We start from the raw sequence: 18,501 nt of genomic DNA, 5'->3' as shown, positions 1-18,501 counted from the left end.
AAAGTCAGAAAAGTACAAAAAAGTAAACACGATGTTTTTTCTTGTTCCCCCTAGTAACTTATTTGTATATCTTTCTTTCATTTTTAAAAAGTATTCGAGTCAAAAAGCCTGAACTACATCAAAACACAAAGTCAAAAAAGTACAAAAAAGTAAACACCATGTTTTTTCTTCTTCCGCCTAGTAGCTTATTTGTATATCTCCCTTTCATTTTAAAAAAGTATTCGATTCAAAAAGCTTGAACAAGACCAAGCTTTCAATTTTCACAAATTTTTAAAAACAAAAACACTCAAACAATATTTTATATCCTTTCCGATCACATAGTTCCTGTCATTTTGCGAAAAAAAACTCTTTTGACAAACAATTGAAATTTCAAATACAGTCGATTCCCTATAAGTCGTACTTCCTTATAGATCAAATTTTCCTCTAACTCAATTTTTTACCGTTTTTAATGAAACTGACTGCAGCAAATAGATTCCTCTTAGTCGAATTTCCCTCCAACTCGAACCAATTTTCGTGTCCTGTGAAAATTCGACTTAGATAGAGTCGACTGTATTTTGTTTACTTTTTCAATTTTTTTTTTATTTGAAATTTTGAAATTTCAAATAAAAAAAAATTGAAAAAGGGCACGTTCAGGAAATATTAAGCCTGAACTACATCAAAACACAAAGTCAAAAAAGTACGAAAAAGTAAACAAAGCTCAAAACATAAAAATCACATGTATATTTACCTGACATCTATTGGGAAAAAAAAATAACTAAATAAGCTCTTTTTTTCGAAGTTTTGAAATTTCAAATAAAAAAAAATTGAAAAAGTAAACATATTACAGTCAACTTCAGCTGCGTTCCTTTGGAAATATTTATCTACTTTTTAGTACTTAAAGCTGCTTTGAACTACTTTTTCAATATAGCAAAAGTAGTTCAGAGTAGTTTTAAGTACTAAAAAGTAGATAAATATTTCCAAAGGAACGCAGCTTTCATCTAAGTCGAATTGTCACAGGACATGAAAATTGGTTCGAGTTAGAGGAATCTATTTAATCTTTTTGCTGCAAGCGGTTTCATTGAAAACGGTAAAAAAATTTGATTAAGAGGAAAATTTGACCTAAAGGAAGTACGACTTATAGGGACTCGACTGTATTTGAAATTTCAATTGTTTGTCACCGGTCTTGACTGGATAAAAAAACACAGTCGGGGCTAAGCAATTTACATGTTAAATGCAACAACACTTTAGACCCTTGGGCTTAGTTGTTTAGCCCAGAGAATTCTCTGGGCTTAACTTTTTCAACAGATTCAAATCTGTGCTACCAAACCAACTTGTTCGTTGTTTAGAATTTGTTTAAAAACATCAAAACTAATGTTTGGAATGACAATTATTATTTTAAGAGCCGATTTTTCAATCTTCTAATAAACAGACAGTTAACTGTTCGACGAATAAAGTTATTAGGCTCATAAACAATCAGATAACAACATTGAATTTTTCAATCAAGAATAACTTATTCTACAGAATAACTAAAAAAAAATTTCAAATTCAAAAATATTAAAAATTAAATGTCATTTTTATTCATAATTGTTTTTGTTTTCTTTTGTTCCTTTGTATTTTTTGTCAAAATTCTTTCAAAGCAGCTTTCACAATTGACATAATATTTTTGTTCAAATTATTCCTTAGAATAATTTTTATTCGTCTCTGAAAGAAGCAGATAGTTTTATTCCTAGGAATAAGCTACATCCGCCTATTGAAAAACTGATTTTTTCTCTATCAGGGGAATAAGTACTAACTGACTGTTTAACTGACTATTGAAAAATTGGCCCTAAATATTATTTATTTAATAGTTAGTTAAACTTTTATTCAAAAACACAAGAAAACCCAAAAGCGAAAATATAACAACTTTATATTTTTTTTGAGTCAGCTCATTTCGGAACATTTAATATGCAGTGCTGCCAAATTTTCTCGCTAAGCCCCGAGGCGTTTTTTTTGTCCAGTTAAGCCCGGTGGTAATAAAAAACACACCTAATGACAGGAACTATAGGTGTGTTTTTTATTACCACCGGTCTTAACTGGACAAAAAAAAACGCCTCGAGGCTTAACCTGAAATCTTGGCAGCACTGTGTATTGAATGTTCCGAAAACAGCAGACACAACAAAAATTGAAAGTTGTCATATTTTTCGCTTTCGTCTTTTTCTTGTATATTTCATGTATGTTTTACAAACAGATATAAAAATGTATGCTAGCAAAACTAGTTAAATACATTTTGTCCTTCCAAACGTCAGTTTTCACGTTTGTAAACAAATTCTAAACATATTATAAAAAAAATAGTTTGGTAGCACAGATTTAAAACTGTTCAAAAAGTTAAGCCCAGAGAAATCTCCGGGCTAAACAACTAAGCCCAAGGGGCTAAGGTGTTGTTGTATTTAACATGTAAATTGCTTAGCCCAGACTGCGTTTTTTTTTGTCCAGTTAAGACTGGTTGTAATAAAAAACACATCTTATGTGATCGAAGAGCTATCTTACGGAAAGGATATAAAAAATTGTTTGAGTGTATTTGTTTTTAAAACTTTGTGAAAATTGAAAGCTTGGCCTTGTTCAAGCTTTTCATATCGAATACTTTTTTAAATGAAAGAGAGATATACAAACAAGCTACTAGGGGGAAGAAGAAAAAACATCGTGTTTACTTTTTTGTACTTTTTTGACTTTGTGTTTTGATGAAGTTCAGGCCTTAAGGGCCCAACCCATAGAATCCGTTGCGTCCGTTGCGTCGAAGTTTTTGACTGACAGCTCGATAAAATACACACGTTCTTATGGGAAGTTCGTCTCCGTCCAATCCGTCGCTTATGGGTCGCTTCCCATAAGAACGTGTGTATTTTATTTTAAAACTTCGTCGCAACGGACGCAACGGATTCTATGGGTCGGGCCCTTTAAACTTATATCAAAATAACACATATCTTAAGGGCCCAACCCATAGAATCCGTTGCGTCCGTTGCGTCGAAGTTTTTGACTGACAGCTCGATAAAATACACACGTTCTTATGGGAAGTTCGTCTCCGTCCGATCCGTCGCTTATGGGTCGCTTCCCATAAGAACGTGTGTATTTTATTTTAAAACTTCGACGCAACGGACGCAACAGATTCTATGGGTTGGGCCCTTTATGCATTAAGTATTATTTTTCTTGTTTTTTTTTGCGTACACTTGTTTTAGGTAAAATAATTAAATACGTATATTTTCATCTGTATTAATTTATTTCATTCTTAAGAATCCTATGCTATTGTTACTTAATCTTTGGTTAGTTTAACAATTATTTTTTTTTAAATCAGTATCAAGGTCGTTGTTGAATAATGTTTCTAATAAAAATAAAAATTACAAGCACGAAAAATTATTCTACCGAAATGCATATACAATTTTACGCAAATATAAATCAATACTATACCACTAATTTTTCATTTATGTAAATGCTTCCTGAGCCAGGATCTAAATTCAGAATAAGTCTATTCCTTTTAAATAGACCCAAATCCAAATTAAATGTTGAATGATGTGGATCCTAGTTACATCCTTAGCTCTGTTTCCACTTTTTTCTCTTCAGTAAATTAAAGTTGCCATAAGTTGTGTGATTGTCAGTCAAGAATGGAATGTAAAACGCACGAAGTAGTCTATGTGATTTTTCTTGAATTAAAAATGGTAAACTCTTTAACACTGACCACTCTCTTAGTCTGACTGCATAATTGGGTTCTAGTTCGGTATATTTTCCTTCGTCTAAGTCGATCAGAAAATGACATTTGTTGTAGTCAAAGTACATATACTCATTTTCCTGATTCATATCGTTAAAGTAGGGATGTGCAATGGTGGTAGCATTTTCACCTCCTTCATAGTATGCGGGAAGAATTCCTTTAAATTCCGACTGAAGAAATCGAATGCGGAAATTTGTGGATGGAAGGAAGAAGCTACCCGGGAACCTATACCAATCTTTGCCGACACAAACATTGTAGATTTTATCGGCACTAAAGTCCGGAGCAGCTTTAAACTGATTCAGTTCTATCAGCAGGTCCATTGGTGCATGGTAATTACGATACAGAGAAAATACTCTGGACATCCCCAAAAGCGTACTTACTAACATAAATAGCAGCGGAATGAACATAGTATGGTCGAGATAGTGTGCCCCAGCTGCAAGCTTTGTGAAGATTGTTTTCAGCCTGAAGAATATTCTTTGGAAAACGTCGACCGTTATAGCCCCACAGAGGCTGATCATCGGATACATGGGGAATAGAAATCGTTCTTCCTTGTGCGGTTGAAGGAGGAACACTGCCAACCAGAGGAAAAACGGAGCCAAACTAAGGTAATGTGGTAGATGCAAGGTGCTCTTTGATCTAGCTGGAATAAAGAAGTAGTCGAGGAGTAGCATTGGAGGAGTGATAATAGCTGCAATCTAAACAAAATTTTAACCTTTAGACGATATTAATGCACAAAATTTCATATTTTATTAAAAAATTTACCCAGACTACATTGAAGTTAAGAAATCCATTGATAAAATAATAACTCAACGGTTCAGTTCCATAGAGATTTGGTCCATGGCTGGTAAAGACATTGTAAATCACAATATTCAGCGGTGCAAAAACCACTCGGCCAAAGTAACTGGAGTCGATCAAAACCATTGGTATACCAATGGTGGCAGCAGATATTAACGCCCACATAGTAAACGATCTGTACATTCGCTGTCGGACTAGCATGTCGAATGCAATCGGAACTCCAATCAGAACTGCAAATGGCCAACCTAGAAGAGTTGATATAGCTGTGAGAAAAACGGCCAGATTGTAGCTCTGTTGCCACCAGGCGGCCAACGCAGCACATCCAAAATACATGGAAAAGGAACTTGGCAACAAAGCTGTGCTCGATACAAACATTCCAACGCTAAATAACTGGAAAATGAGCCACAGTCTCCCGATATGTATGCCAAATTCTCGGCAAATAGCTCTGAAAATTTAATTATAATATAGATATTGAAATTGGCACAGAAATTCTCTTTCCTTACTTGTACATGTATCGTTCCATAACAGCGCAACCAAATCCCAGGATGCACCGAATCATATAGAATATTAAGACTGGCGAAGGTTGAAACAGTTTTTGATAGATCCACCCGGGCACGCCCTGCAGGAGGAGGTATGTATACGAGCGCAAAGCAAATTGAGGACTATACTCCCATGTTTGCAGCCCATGGCCGTTGATGATGTAGTGTAGGGGTTCCCAGTAGTTGAATGTTTCATCACAATCAGAGATGTACGACCAAATGGCACTGCATAATCGAGCGCTAACGAATGTTTTAAAAGCGGTGTCAACACCGGGGACGATAGCGTTTGCTTTTGTAGATGATACGGGAGGCTGACTATGATAGTAAACTCGTTGTAATAAATGGTATAGTCTTACAAGATTAGTGATGAGTACTTACGACTTATCTTTGTTTTTGGATTCTTTTGGATCTTTAATTATTTTGCGTAACGCCTTTTTGGAAAAGGACGTATGATTATCGGATTTATTTACATTGTACCGATGCCGAGCAGCCGGCGGCGCCATTATTGATATTTTTTAGTTGGAAAAAATCCACGAACTTCAACTTGTTTTATGGGACGTGGGACATTTTACAGGTGTATTTTTACTTAAGAAGTACAAAATAGTGTAAGTTACACAAACACATATGTATTTAAACAGGGTCGGAGTAAAGATTGGTGGTAACTTGCGAGGGCCCCAGCAAAAGGTGCCTCAATTTCAATTCAGATGGAGTACATTTTCACAAAAGATTCTCTTTTTGACACGACCGACTTATTTAAATGCAGATTAAATGGTATCAAAAAATATTTTGTGCAAAATCATTCTAAACAAGTTGAAAAAATAACCACACTCAAAGAGCACCAACGGTTTTCAGCGCCTTTCCCTCAGAAAAAAAAGAGATATAGATACGCTCTTGTTTGTGAGATGTCTAATTTGACAGCTTTGACTTTAGGGGGGTTCACATTGACCAACTTACCGGACAAACCGATTGTCATTTGGCCTGATGGCCGAATTATATTTTTCGTTCACACTCATCAGACAATTTTCATCAAAACCCATTTTTCAGCTTATTTTTAATGTATCTTTACCCTATTCTGCTCTCAAATAAGAGAGAATGGATTATCACTGTCTGCGGACAGACATGTCGTTTAATTGACTAACATGTCCGTCCGACCACCAAGAAAATCAAAATTTTTTGAAAACCATCCGGCAAACCGGACAGGCTGTCGGATGGGTGTCACATTATCAAAACAGCATCAGATCAGACCAAAAGGCGGCTGGTCTGTCCGGTAAGTTAGTCAATAAGGGGGTTCACATTGACCAACTTACCGGACAGACCGGTTGTCATTTTGCCTGATGGCCGAATTATATTTTTCGTTCACACTCATCAGACAATTTTCATCAAAACCCATTTTTCAGCTTATTTTTAATATATCTTTACCCTATTCTGCTCTCAAATTAGAGAGAATGGATTATCACTGTCTGCCGGACAGACATGTCGTTTAATTGACTAACATGTCCGTCCGACCACCAAAAAATCAAAATTTTTTGAAAACCATCCGGCAAACCGGACAGGCCGTCGGATGAGTGTTCACACTATCAAATCAGCATCAGATCAGACCAAATGGCGGCTGGTCTGTCCGGTAAGTTGATCAATGTGAACCCCCCTAATCTGGGTGAAGATCAAAACAAACGAAAACGAGAACAAGATAAAGCCTGGTACGCTGCTCGCGCTAAATTTTAGCTCCCATACAAATTATCGAAAATTTTTAGCCGAGATAAAATGGATCCCATACAAGTTATCGATAACTTGTATGGGAATTTTATCTCGGCTAAAATTTAGCGCGAGCAGCGTACCAGGCTTTATCTTGTTCTCGTTTTCGTAAATATTTTTATTTAAAAAAAAGCACCAAAATATACAAAAAACAAAATCAGGGGGCTCTATGTGCAACAAAAACATTTAAATAACAGGGCTATTCTGGCAAACCTCACTGATGCCTCACAAGTCACAAAAACCTCATAATTCGAGTTGAACTCGATTTTGTGACTTTTTCGTATTCTAACGAAAACCTCACAGATCACAAGAACCTCATAAGGTGTGGTGAGTTTGATTTTGTGAGGTTTTTCGAATTCTGGCGTACCCTCACAACTTGTGAGCCTCATAAAAATTGTTAAAATTGTGATCTCCTTCAGAGCAGGTCACAACTCACAAATTATTAGAGTTTTGAAATTTTTTGTATTTCCATAAAATATTTTGAGAATAATTTAACAGGGCTATTCTGGAGTTGTGATGCTCACAAGTCACAATTTTTTGTGAGGTTATTTTTGTGAGGTTTCTTATGAGGTTGTCACAATTTCGTATTCTGCAAAAAACCTCATAAGAAACCTCACAAAAATTCACCACAATAGGGGTGAGTTTCTTATTTTGACAGCCAGCTGATTTGTAAAAAAAAATTGAAAATTTATTTTAAAAAAGTTTATTTTTTTCTGTCGTGTTCATGATTTTTGCATTATTAATTTTAAATGAATCGACAGTGATGTGAAATTTGACTTTTGAAAAGTAGTCCAGCAAAGCGAGCGTCCAATTTCACAGAAGAAAAATTCAATTGTTCCAGCTCCCAATTAAAAGGATACCTGCGAAGTGAGAACCGTATGTAAGGAATAAAACTAGCTGAAACAGTCAAGAACCGCGTTTATCTCGATCTACACGTATGTAATAAAAAGGTAAGCCAGAGTCATCAAAAGCAAGTAACATATCCCATAAGATTCATTAATTCGCAGCCCGATGACATCTTCACAGAAGGAGGACGTGTGCAGAAGGTAAATAAAATTTTAAGTATACATTCTTTTATTTTAAATGAGACTCTGCCATACCAAAATCTTTAACATTTCTCTATTAGGTTACACTGACGGTGGAGTTGTGGCTGCAGAGCCTAAGAATGAAAACCAATGGCAAGACAACGCATCTGTTTTCTTCTTGGACAATTCGAGTGCCTCCGATGAAAACTGTGAAGATGACGACTTTGAGAAACGTAATAACATAATGCAAGTTATCTACAAATGCCTAACACAGAGATGATCGTCGATTGCCGTCACTTCTTCCTCATGTCGCAGTAAACAATGATCAGCAGCAAAAGAGTTTTCTGAATCCCTTTTGACTCAGTGATTGGTGAGAGATTTGCGTGGAAAAGTTAAACAAACGCCACAACATAAAAAGGACTGAAGAGAGCTTGGAGGCTTTCAAGCGCATGTCGCTCATTCTCATGCTTATACAACTGAAAAAAGTCAACCACCATTTGAAACTGGCATAGAACGAGCTTAGACAATTATATCACTGCGCACTCCAATTATCATCATCTTAGAAAATATGCTTAGGATCCAAACAGTAGACCATACAGGTAAGATTGATTGACGAACAAAATGCAGTTTTTTTTCTATAAGAATTTTTATTTAGATAATTCGATGGCTGCTTATCCACGACCCACCGCCGAAGGTTAACAAATATTGTACCACCATCAAATTTCCAGGCAAATAAACTTCAAGAAATGCTGTGACATGCTCTCGCCAACTTCAAGAAATGCTGCGACATATGCTTTCGCCAACCCTCAAAGTAAAGTCTATACGCATTTAGTTGCCGATTGTCTGCATCAAGAGGTGAAGAAGTACTGGAGCATACCTATCATGTGGGATTGAGCACCAATCTTCTTATCGATGTCGAAATTATTACCATCGCTTATGAGATTACAAATGAGATTCTCCGCATATGGGAGATTTATTATAAATGTCCTTAGAAACAATTCTAATGAATCAGATTTAAGGTATAACTACATTGGCTCAAAAAGTGAAAAAGTACAAAAGTGAAAATTTTCAAATGCATTTTTGTGTAGTTTTTCGGGCTGGAAAATTAAAACTAATGATGCAGAAAGCTTATTTTTTGGTCTAAAAAACAATTTGTATACTCTTTTTCACAAAACAATTGCGCTAGCGAGAAAAAAAATATTTTCACTTTTGTACTTTTTCAAAAAGTGGTGTATGTAGTTAAGCCTTTAGAATCCTTGGTTCGCCAGAAGAAAGAACTATTGTTTTGTGCTAAAAATGCTATTCAAATAAAAAAAAGTATAATTTTAATGGTTTGTTTCTTATTTTATTTTTTCCAATGACACATTTATTTTTTTTTCCAATGACACATTTATTTTTTTTTTCTTTTGCTTTTTTACAAATAAAATCATCGTTTAAAAATTGTGGAATAATAAACGAAAATATCAGCTATGTATGTAGTCGTTTCTTAATTAGACTTTGGCCACCTTTAATAATCCGGGACATTCCAAGATATGTAATTGTTTGATTTGGATCAATCTGTTGTTGATGGTGTTGTTGTTGCTATAATTTTAATTGTGGATTCTAAGTATTACCAGGAGTTGTGACATTTTTAGGTGCTGGATTTTAATAACCTTCTTATCCCATACGATGATTCTTTGTTTGTCAGATATCCGAAGCGTGTATATTAAATTCAATCAATAAGAGTCAATTAGATGATAAGTTGGATCTTATTCGAGTTTGTATGCACTCCCGCTGGCTCACATGCGATATATTGTTGTTTGTTTATTAAGTGGCAATAACTGACTTTCCTCATTCTTCCTCTATCTTCATAAGATTTAAATAGAGCTTTTTGTTCTCATCCCTTTCTGATCTGATTGGCTTTCCGAAGCTAAAGTAGAATGGCCAAGTTCCAAATATTCATCGGTGACTATACTGAGAAATTATCTCCAGATGTAACCAACATCCAATGACAAACGTTTGCTTATAGAATTTGACTTTTTTTCTGCAATAAGATGCAACAAAACAAGGTCTAATTGCATATTATTGATTCACAAATAAAAAAAAACTTTAAATTATTCTCAAAATATTTTATGGAAATACAAAAAATTTCAAAACTCTAATAATTTGTGAGTTGTGACCTGCTCTGAAGGAGATCACAATTTTAACAATTTTTATGAGGCTCACAAGTTGTGAGGGTACGCCAGAATTCGAAAAACCTCACAAAATCAAACTCACCACACCTTATGAGGTTCTTGTGATCTGTGAGGTTTTCGTTAGAATACGAAAAAGTCACAAAATCGAGTTCAACTCGAATTATGAGGTTTTTGTGACTTGTGAGGCATCAGTGAGGTTTGCCAGAATAGCCCTGTAAAGTTTTTTTTTATTTGTGAATCAATAATATGCAATTAGACCTTGTTTTGTTGCATCTTATTGCAGAAAAAAAGTCAAATTCTATAAGCAAACGTTTGTCATTGGATGTTGGTTACATCTGGAGATAATTTCTCAGTATAGTCACCGATGAATATTTGGAACTTGGCCATTCTACTTTAGCTTCGGAAAGCCAATCAGATCAGAAAGGGATGAGAACAAAAAGCTCTATTTAAATCTTATGAAGATAGAGGAAGAATGAGGAAAGTCAGTTATTGCCACTTAATAAACAAACAACAATATATCGCATGTGAGCCAGCGGGAGTGCATACAAACTCGAATAAGATCCAACTTATCATCTAATTGACTCTTATTGATTGAATTTAATATACACGCTTCGGATATCTGACAAACAAAGAATCATCGTATGGGATAAGAAGGTTATTAAAATCCAGCACCTAAAAATGTCACAACTCCTGGTAATACTTAGAATCCACAATTAAAATTATAGCAACAACAACACCATCAACAACAGATTGATCCAAATCAAACAATTACATATCTTGGAATGTCCCGGATTATTAAAGGTGGCCAAAGTCTAATTAAGAAACGACTACATACATAGCTGATATTTTCGTTTATTATTCCACAATTTTTAAACGATGATTTTATTTGTAAAAAAGCAAAAGAAAAAAAAAATAAATGTGTCATTGGAAAAAAAAATAAATGTGTCATTGGAAAAAATAAAATAAGAAACAAACCATTAAAATTATACTTTTTTTTATTTGAATAGCATTTTTAGCACAAAACAATAGTTCTTTCTTCTGGCGAACCAAGGATTCTAAAGGCTTAACTACATACACCACTTTTTGAAAAAGTACAAAAGTGAAAATATTTTTTTTCTCGCTAGCGCAATTGTTTTGTGAAAAAGAGTATACAAATTGTTTTTTAGACCAAAAAATAAGCTTTCTGCATCATTAGTTTTAATTTTCCAGCCCGAAAAACTACACAAAAATGCATTTGAAAATTTTCACTTTTGTACTTTTTCACTTTTTGAGCCAATGTAGTTATACCTTAAATCTGATTCATTAGAATTGTTTCTAAGGACATTTATAATAAATCTCCCATATGCGGAGAATCTCATTTGTAATCTCATAAGCGATGGTAATAATTTCGACATCGATAAGAAGATTGGTGCTCAATCCCACATGATAGGTATGCTCCAGTACTTCTTCACCTCTTGATGCAGACAATCGGCAACTAAATGCGTATAGACTTTACTTTGAGGGTTGGCGAAAGCATATGTCGCAGCATTTCTTGAAGTTGGCGAGAGCATGTCACAGCATTTCTTGAAGTTTATTTGCCTGGAAATTTGATGGTGGTACAATATTTGTTAACCTTCGGCGGTGGGTCGTGGATAAGCAGCCATCGAATTATCTAAATAAAAATTCTTATAGAAAAAAAACTGCATTTTGTTCGTCAATCAATCTTACCTGTATGGTCTACTGTTTGGATCCTAAGCATATTTTCTAAGATGATGATAATTGGAGTGCGCAGTGATATAATTGTCTAAGCTCGTTCTATGCCAGTTTCAAATGGTGGTTGACTTTTTTCAGTTGTATAAGCATGAGAATGAGCGACATGCGCTTGAAAGCCTCCAAGCTCTCTTCAGTCCTTTTTATGTTGTGGCGTTTGTTTAACTTTTCCACGCAAATCTCTCACCAATCACTGAGTCAAAAGGGATTCAGAAAACTCTTTTGCTGCTGATCATTGTTTACTGCGACATGAGGAAGAAGTGACGGCAATCGACGATCATCTCTGTGTTAGGCATTTGTAGATAACTTGCATTATGTTATTACGTTTCTCAAAGTCGTCATCTTCACAGTTTTCATCGGAGGCACTCGAATTGTCCAAGAAGAAAACAGATGCGTTGTCTTGCCATTGGTTTTCATTCTTAGGCTCTGCAGCCACAACTCCACCGTCAGTGTAACCTAATAGAGAAATGTTAAAGATTTTGGTATGGCAGAGTCTCATTTAAAATAAAAGAATGTATACTTAAAATTTTATTTACCTTCTGCACACGTCCTCCTTCTGTGAAGATGTCATCGGGCTGCGAATTAATGAATCTTATGGGATATGTTACTTGCTTTTGATGACTCTGGCTTACCTTTTTATTACATACGTGTAGATCGAGATAAACGCGGTTCTTGACTGTTTCAGCTAGTTTTATTCCTTACATACGGTTCTCACTTCGCAGGTATCCTTTTAATTGGGAGCTGGAACAATTGAATTTTTCTTCTGTGAAATTGGACGCTCGCTTTGCTGGACTACTTTTCAAAAGTCAAATTTCACATCACTGTCGATTCATTTAAAATTAATAATGCAAAAATCATGAACACGACAGAAAAAAATAAACTTTTTTAAAATAAATTTTCAAATTTTTTTTACAAATCAGCTGGCTGTCAAAATAAGAAACTCACCCCTATTGTGGTGAATTTTTGTGAGGTTTCTTATGAGGTTTTTTGCAGAATACGAAATTGTGACAACCTCATAAGAAACCTCACAAAAATAACCTCACAAAAAATTGTGACTTGTGAGCATCACAACTCCAGAATAGCCCTGTAAATTAATAAAAGTTAGTATACACCCAAATAATATACATCCGACGAAGCGAACTCTGCCACCGACGAAATCAATTAAAGCAAAACAGCAAAAAAAAGAACAAGATCAAAGAGAGACGTCAAAATGAGTCTCAAAATTTTCGACCGGAGACTCACAGGGTAAAAAATCTTCCATCCCTCTTTTTCGAACTTTCTTTCTCCCTTACTCTTCATTGAATCTTGACTCTTGCGTCTTCATGTAAAAGCAGACTTAGAAGCGTGGCCGTTTTAGTTAGTGCACCCGAACGCAGGTCCGTCTTGGAACGCACTTCAGCTGTTTTTGACACTTTATGTCAAACGCCTCCCGGTGGTAGCGCGAAGCAACAAGCATTACAAATATAAAATTTTAAAATAGAAAAAACACAAACTTCATCAGAATTTATTTTTTGATTAAACTTCGACAAAATAGTCAATTCATTTTATACACCCAAAATCTGTTTTTAAATCCTAACCAAAGTCATGTCTAAAGAAGATAAAGATAAGCCCCAAGTAGATAAAGAGCTTGATCTCTCAAATGCAGGTCGTGGCGTCTGGCTAGTGAAAGTTCCCAAGTACATTGCCAACAAATGGGAAAAGGCACCCTCAAACATGGATGTAGGGAAGCTACGAATCAGCAAAACTCCCGGACAGAAAGCTCAAGTATCTCTCTCGTTAACTCAAGCTGTTGTGAATTTAGATCCTGAAGAAAAAATCCCAACCGAACACATCCTTGATGTGTCGGTGGTGACGAAACAAACCCTCGGAGTATTCTCCCATGCGGTGCCTAAAGAATCATCCAAAGATGATGTTGTACCCGAAGCGGAGAAACTCTACATGGAAGGCAGGATCGTTCAGAAGCTTGAGTGTCGTCCAATCGCCGACAATTGTTATATGAAACTGAAGCTGGAATCGATCAGAAAAGCATCAGTGCCACAGCGACGGGTTCAAGCAATTGATAAAATTGTGCAGAACTTTAAACCTGTGAAGGATCACAAACACAATGTAAAAACAGTTTTAATGATTGTATATATTTAAATTTACTAAAATAGTTTGCTTTTATAGATTGAGTATCGAGAGAGAAAAAAAGCCGAAGGCAAAAAGGCTCGTGATGATAAGAACGCGGTGCTTGACATGTTATTCAATGCCTTCGAAAAGCATCAATACTATAATATTAAAGATTTAGTCAAGATAACTAAGCAGCCGATTGGTTATCTTAAAGAAATATTGAAAGAAGTTTGTGATTATAACATGAAGAATCCTCACAAAAATATGTGGGAACTAAAGAAGGAATACCGTCATTATAAGACTGATGAAGAAAAGAAGGATGAGAAGTCACCATCAGACAGTGAAACAGACTAGCCATATATTTTTAAATTTTGTGTTGATGTCAAATCAAGTCCCTATAGGTTTCTTGTAAATATAAAACAAAATAGAATATTAATATAAAAAAAATTTAACTTTTCTTACTTTTTTACAAAATTAAATAACAAAAACTAAAAGTCCATCTTCAAAGAACATACTACAGTAAAAAGTCGTTTGTTCAAATTGAATTATATTTCTTAACAGAAACCCTAATCAATTGGAAGGAGTAAGGTATTCACCTCTAGCGTAGCTAACCGTCAAAGGACCCAGCGACAGGAATGAAATTTGGCCCTCTTAAAAGTTAAAACAAAAATAGTTTAATTTTCTAAACAGAAAATCTTTTTTTTTTTTATTATTATACTATTATCGTTTTACCTTTGGAGATAAAACAGATCTGGCCAATACTGGATCTGAAGCGCTCTAATTGTTTAATATCTCTAAGCAGATCACAAATCAGGCAAGCACCCAACACGCCTCGGAATCTATTCCAATGATTTCTGCAGAAGCTGCATGGATGAGGAGGAGGTGGAATCGATTCCACACCTTCTCTGTGAATGTCCTGCGTTATCTCAAAGACGTAGACGTAGAGAATTCTACTATAACAATTCTAGTGAGCTAGTAAATTTAGATAAAGGTAGTCTCGCTCGCTTTATAAGAAGTTCTAAATGGTTCAACGAATAGGAAGAAAAAAAAATCTCAAAGATTCATTGTGGCATCACAACGGACCCATCCTGGTCCAAGTGTATAAGCTCTCCTGCTGATAGCCACGTTAACCTAACCTAACCTACTTTTGAAGATAGTTTGAACTACATAAATTGCCGTGATGCGTTTCCGAATTCAAATTTAAATTTTGGTGAGTAAGATTATAGGCTGGTTTCAGCGAGAGGTTAAAGTTAACCCAGCTTTTACTCACCAAATTTTATGAGTTTATATGGATTAACTGGAAAAAAAATTGTTTTATACTTAATTAATTTTTATGTATTCATTAATTCCTTACTGATAAACAACTTCTTAAGTAAACGGGATTCGGGTAGTCAAACTCATTTGCAGGATCAATTAACTTTGAGATAACCCATCACTGAAAAAATTAGCAATCGGAAAAGTGGAGAAGATTAAAATCTTGTTTTCCTTTGGTTGCAGCCTGTTTTCACTACAACCCAAATTTAGCAAATTAGGTCAGTTTAAATTTATTTTTTTTTTTCTATGTGATTTAACATTCGTTATAGTTCAGAGAAAATAGGCATTTAAAAAATAAAAAGTTGTTACACTCATGAAACTTGGCAAAAAGTTTGCTTTTGGGATAAGAACCAAGAATAAAAAAAGTCTCATTTTGGCTCTAGTGAAAACAGGCTATAAAAAACATTGAATAGTAATTTTGTCAAGAATGTGAACTTCAACACAATATTGAGTGATAGAAAAAACTGCCCTAATTGGTTTCCTATCAAACACTGAAAACTATACACTGCCGCTCATCTGAATAGGTTCACACTTTAGTTCATCTTACTTTTAGCCTGTCTTGGTATTTAATGCAATGGCACAACAAAAAACAACCAAAAATAAACACATTTTCTCGAACTGTTATTTGTTTATTTTTCTTTGAACAAAAGCCTCTATTTTTGTTTGTATTTTTACTCTGAAAAACCCTGTTTTGTTGAATTCAAATTGTAATATTTTTCGATCTAACTGCAACTTTGGGAACTTTTATACTTTTTTGAAAACAACAATAACAGGGCAACTTTCTGAAATAATAAACCATTCTCACACCATACAAGTTTTTTTAACGCTGTTGCTCTCAAAAAATAGTAAGAAACTGGTTTTTTATAAAACTTGAAACTGTTAGTCAATTTGCAGCGAAATGGCGTATGGAATGAAAAATATTTTGATTAATTAATTGTTCCTAATTATTTGGCAATGTTTTAGTAAAAGAATTGTAAAAAACAAAAATCAATAATGGGCGCAGGAAGCAAAATACTGTTGCAAAGTAGGGAATTTTCGAAATTTCACAAGAATTGCATTAAATCGAAAACCGTAAGGATTTGAGATGAAGAAGCAACCAAATTCTGAGAGCCCTTAGGATCCCCTATCAGCATACTTCGTTTGATCCATTACTTTTGGGACACCCTGTATGTAACGAGAGAACATCTTTATGCGCTTAGTTTAGGAGAAAAAAAAATGTCCTAGGGCCTACCGTTCTTCTCACACGGTAGCTAGACCAAATCTAGTCATAAAATCAAGCATATTTTTTGGCTCATCTGTATAGGTTCAAAAGCAAAAGTGTTAATAAATTATGAGTTGCATGGGTCAGTTGGACTCAAAATTGTGTCTGTCAATAAATCTGATTGTTTATAACGTGTAAGGATGAAAACTGGTCGTGAAAAATCCTTAGGCGCGAAAAAAATGGGGAAAATAAAAGAAGCCTTTGAATTAGGGCGAAACTAACGATGCATTGGGACAAAAACAAACACAAGTTCAAATTTAGTAAGCAGTTCTTTGCGCAATATCCAAGGGTATAGAAACAACATTAAAAGTCGATGTAACTCAGTCACAACATGGGCCGATGGATGTGCAATGATCAGAACAGCATGACTTCTCGCTAAAAATTAAGCTAAAAACCGGTATAAAATGCAGTTTAACGACGGCAAAACGGGTTGTCAGAAGTGGTAAACAATTGAGAAGAACAAAACATCGCAAAAATTACCACTTTACAAACCACGAAAAGAAACTCACCTCCAATAAAAAAAAAGCATGTCGTGAAAGTCGAATTTCCAACCGGTGATTTTTCCAAGGAAAAAAATGAACTAAGTGGGCCCCGAGGGCTAAATTCCTATTTTTGTGACCTTCGTAGAGAGAAGGATTATTTTAAGTTGTCTGCATAACTGTGAAGGCGGTGTCATTAAGTGCGAAGCTATTTCCTTCTACAAAACTTTCGATCTGCAATTTCTAACACAGTTTTTTTTTTATTGGAGGCGAGTTTCTTTTCGTGGTTTGTAAAGTGGTAATTTTTGCGATGTTTTGTTCTTCTCAATTGTTTACCACTTCTGACAACCCGTTTTGCCGTCGTTAAGGCATAACTACATACACCACTTTTTGAAAAAGTACAAAAGTGAAAAGATTTTTTTTCTGGCTATCGCAATTATTTTGTGATAAAGTGTGTACAAATTGTTTTTAAGACCAAAAAATAAGCTTTCTGCATCATTTGTTTTTATTTTCTAGCCCGAAAAGCTATACAAAAATGCGTTTGAAAATTTTCACTTTTGTACTTTTTCACTTTTTGAGCCAATGTAGTTAATGCTTTAAACTGCATTTTATACCGGTTTTTAGCTTAATTTTTAGCGAGAAGTCATGCTGTTCTGATCATTGCACATCCATCGGCCCATGTTGTGACTGAGTTACATCGACTTTTAATGTTGTTTCTATACCCTTGGATATTGCGCAAAGAACTGCTTACTAAATTTTAACTTGTGTTTGTTTTTGTCCCAATGCATCGTTAGTTTCGCCCTAATTCAAAGGCTTCTTTTATTTTCCCCATTTTTTTCGCGCCTAAGGATTTTTCACGACCAGTTTTCATCCTTACACGTTATAAACAACTCATAATTTATTAACACTTTTGCTTTTGAACCCATTCAGATGAGCCAAAAAATATGCTTGATTTTATGACTAGATTTGGTCTAGCTACCGTGTGAGAAGAACGGTAGGCTCTAGGACATTTTTTTTTCTCCTAAACTAAGCGCATAAAGATGTTATCTCGTTACATATATAAAAAAGATGTGCCATTGCATTAAATACCAAGACAGGCTAAAAGCATAGAGGAAGGAATACCTAGAGAGCCGACTCGTACCCCCCTTGCCTAAAACACCCGCAAATTTAATTTCAGATAATCTCTCTTATTTTTCTCTTTTTTTCGTATCTGTGAATACGTGTGAAAGGTACAATTCGTTTAATACCTTCCTTTCACCAGTAGATGTCCTCACAAATTTTGAATTTAAACATGATTTTGGTTTGTACATGAACTTGAATAGCTCAAATAGCTCACTCCAGACACATAAATATGTACAGAAATAAAAAAAAAGGTTCGTGTTTTGAATTTATTATATTATTTTTTTATGAATTTATTTCCTACTGAGCACTTAAATTGTTTTTAAGTGTTTTGAGCTCAACTCCACAGTTGAATGTGTTGGTGCCATTTAAAATGCACGGGAAAAACTCCACAGTGCTTATATGTGGTAGTTTTCCCGTGCATTTTAAATGGCACCAACCGAAGTCGCGTCTCTAGGTATTCCTTCCTC

General features: G+C 34.9%; 2 protein-coding genes and 2 long non-coding RNA genes across 8 annotated transcripts; 2 read left to right on the top strand and 2 right to left on the bottom strand.

Moving 5' to 3' along the window:
* Positions 1-3,209: 3,209 nt before the first annotated feature.
* Positions 3,210-5,904, bottom strand: LOC129915693 (alpha-1,2-mannosyltransferase ALG9). Its single transcript, XM_055995348.1, has 4 exons — positions 5,428-5,904; positions 5,014-5,364; positions 4,478-4,955; positions 3,210-4,410 (listed from the first exon to the last, which is right to left on the bottom strand). Exons 1-4 carry the CDS (start codon positions 5,550-5,552, stop codon positions 3,541-3,543), a joined length of 1,824 nt encoding a protein of 607 aa, XP_055851323.1. The 5' UTR covers positions 5,553-5,904; the 3' UTR covers positions 3,210-3,540.
* Positions 5,905-7,303: 1,399 nt separating this feature from the next.
* LOC129916551 (uncharacterized) lies at positions 7,304-9,154 on the top strand. Of its 3 annotated transcripts, none has more exons than XR_008772499.1 (5): positions 7,304-7,438; positions 7,643-7,751; positions 7,809-7,847; positions 7,928-8,425; positions 8,482-9,154. It is a non-coding gene; the product is annotated as an uncharacterized LOC129916551 (long non-coding RNA). The 3 variants fall into 3 exon arrangements; XR_008772498.1 differs by having other exon boundaries at positions 7,563-7,751; XR_008772497.1 differs by lacking the exon at positions 7,304-7,438 and having other exon boundaries at positions 7,494-7,751; positions 8,482-9,153.
* A 1,824-nt stretch (positions 9,155-10,978) lies between these two features.
* LOC129916530 (uncharacterized) lies at positions 10,979-12,832 on the bottom strand. 3 transcript variants are annotated; one of them, XR_008772490.1, is made up of 5 exons: positions 12,695-12,832; positions 12,382-12,570; positions 12,286-12,324; positions 11,708-12,205; positions 10,979-11,651 (listed from the first exon to the last, which is right to left on the bottom strand). It is a non-coding gene; the product is annotated as an uncharacterized LOC129916530 (long non-coding RNA). The 3 variants fall into 3 exon arrangements; XR_008772491.1 differs by having other exon boundaries at positions 12,382-12,490; XR_008772489.1 differs by lacking the exon at positions 12,695-12,832 and having other exon boundaries at positions 10,980-11,651; positions 12,382-12,639.
* Positions 12,833-13,157: 325 nt separating this feature from the next.
* Positions 13,158-14,295, top strand: LOC129914172 (general transcription factor IIF subunit 2). The gene is made up of 2 exons (XM_055993280.1): positions 13,158-13,855; positions 13,916-14,295. The coding sequence occupies exons 1-2, from the start codon at positions 13,334-13,336 to the stop codon at positions 14,210-14,212; spliced, it is 819 nt and encodes a 272-aa protein (XP_055849255.1). The 5' UTR covers positions 13,158-13,333; the 3' UTR covers positions 14,213-14,295.
* Positions 14,296-18,501: the final 4,206 nt, after the last annotated feature.

This window comes from Episyrphus balteatus, chromosome 3, assembly GCF_945859705.1.
Source record: "Episyrphus balteatus chromosome 3, idEpiBalt1.1, whole genome shotgun sequence".
NCBI lineage: Eukaryota > Metazoa > Arthropoda > Insecta > Diptera > Syrphidae > Episyrphus > Episyrphus balteatus.
This window is presented reverse-complemented; position numbering and strand designations above follow the sequence as displayed.

Bases quoted from the DNA above. Each gene is read 5' to 3' on its own strand.
- LOC129915693 (XM_055995348.1), bottom strand. From the start codon at position 5,552: ATGGCGCCGCCGGCTGCTCGGCATCGGTACAATGTAAATAAATCCGAT. The intron at 4,956-5,013 runs GTAAGGAAAGAG...TTAAATTTTCAG, and splicing joins ATGGAACGATACATGTACAA to AGCTATTTGCCGAGAATTTG. The intron at 4,411-4,477 runs GTAAATTTTTTA...AATTTTGTTTAG, and splicing joins TTAACTTCAATGTAGTCTGG to ATTGCAGCTATTATCACTCC.
- LOC129914172 (XM_055993280.1), top strand. From the start codon at position 13,334: ATGTCTAAAGAAGATAAAGATAAGCCCCAAGTAGATAAAGAGCTTGAT. The intron at 13,856-13,915 runs GTAAAAACAGTT...TTGCTTTTATAG, and splicing joins TGAAGGATCACAAACACAAT to ATTGAGTATCGAGAGAGAAA.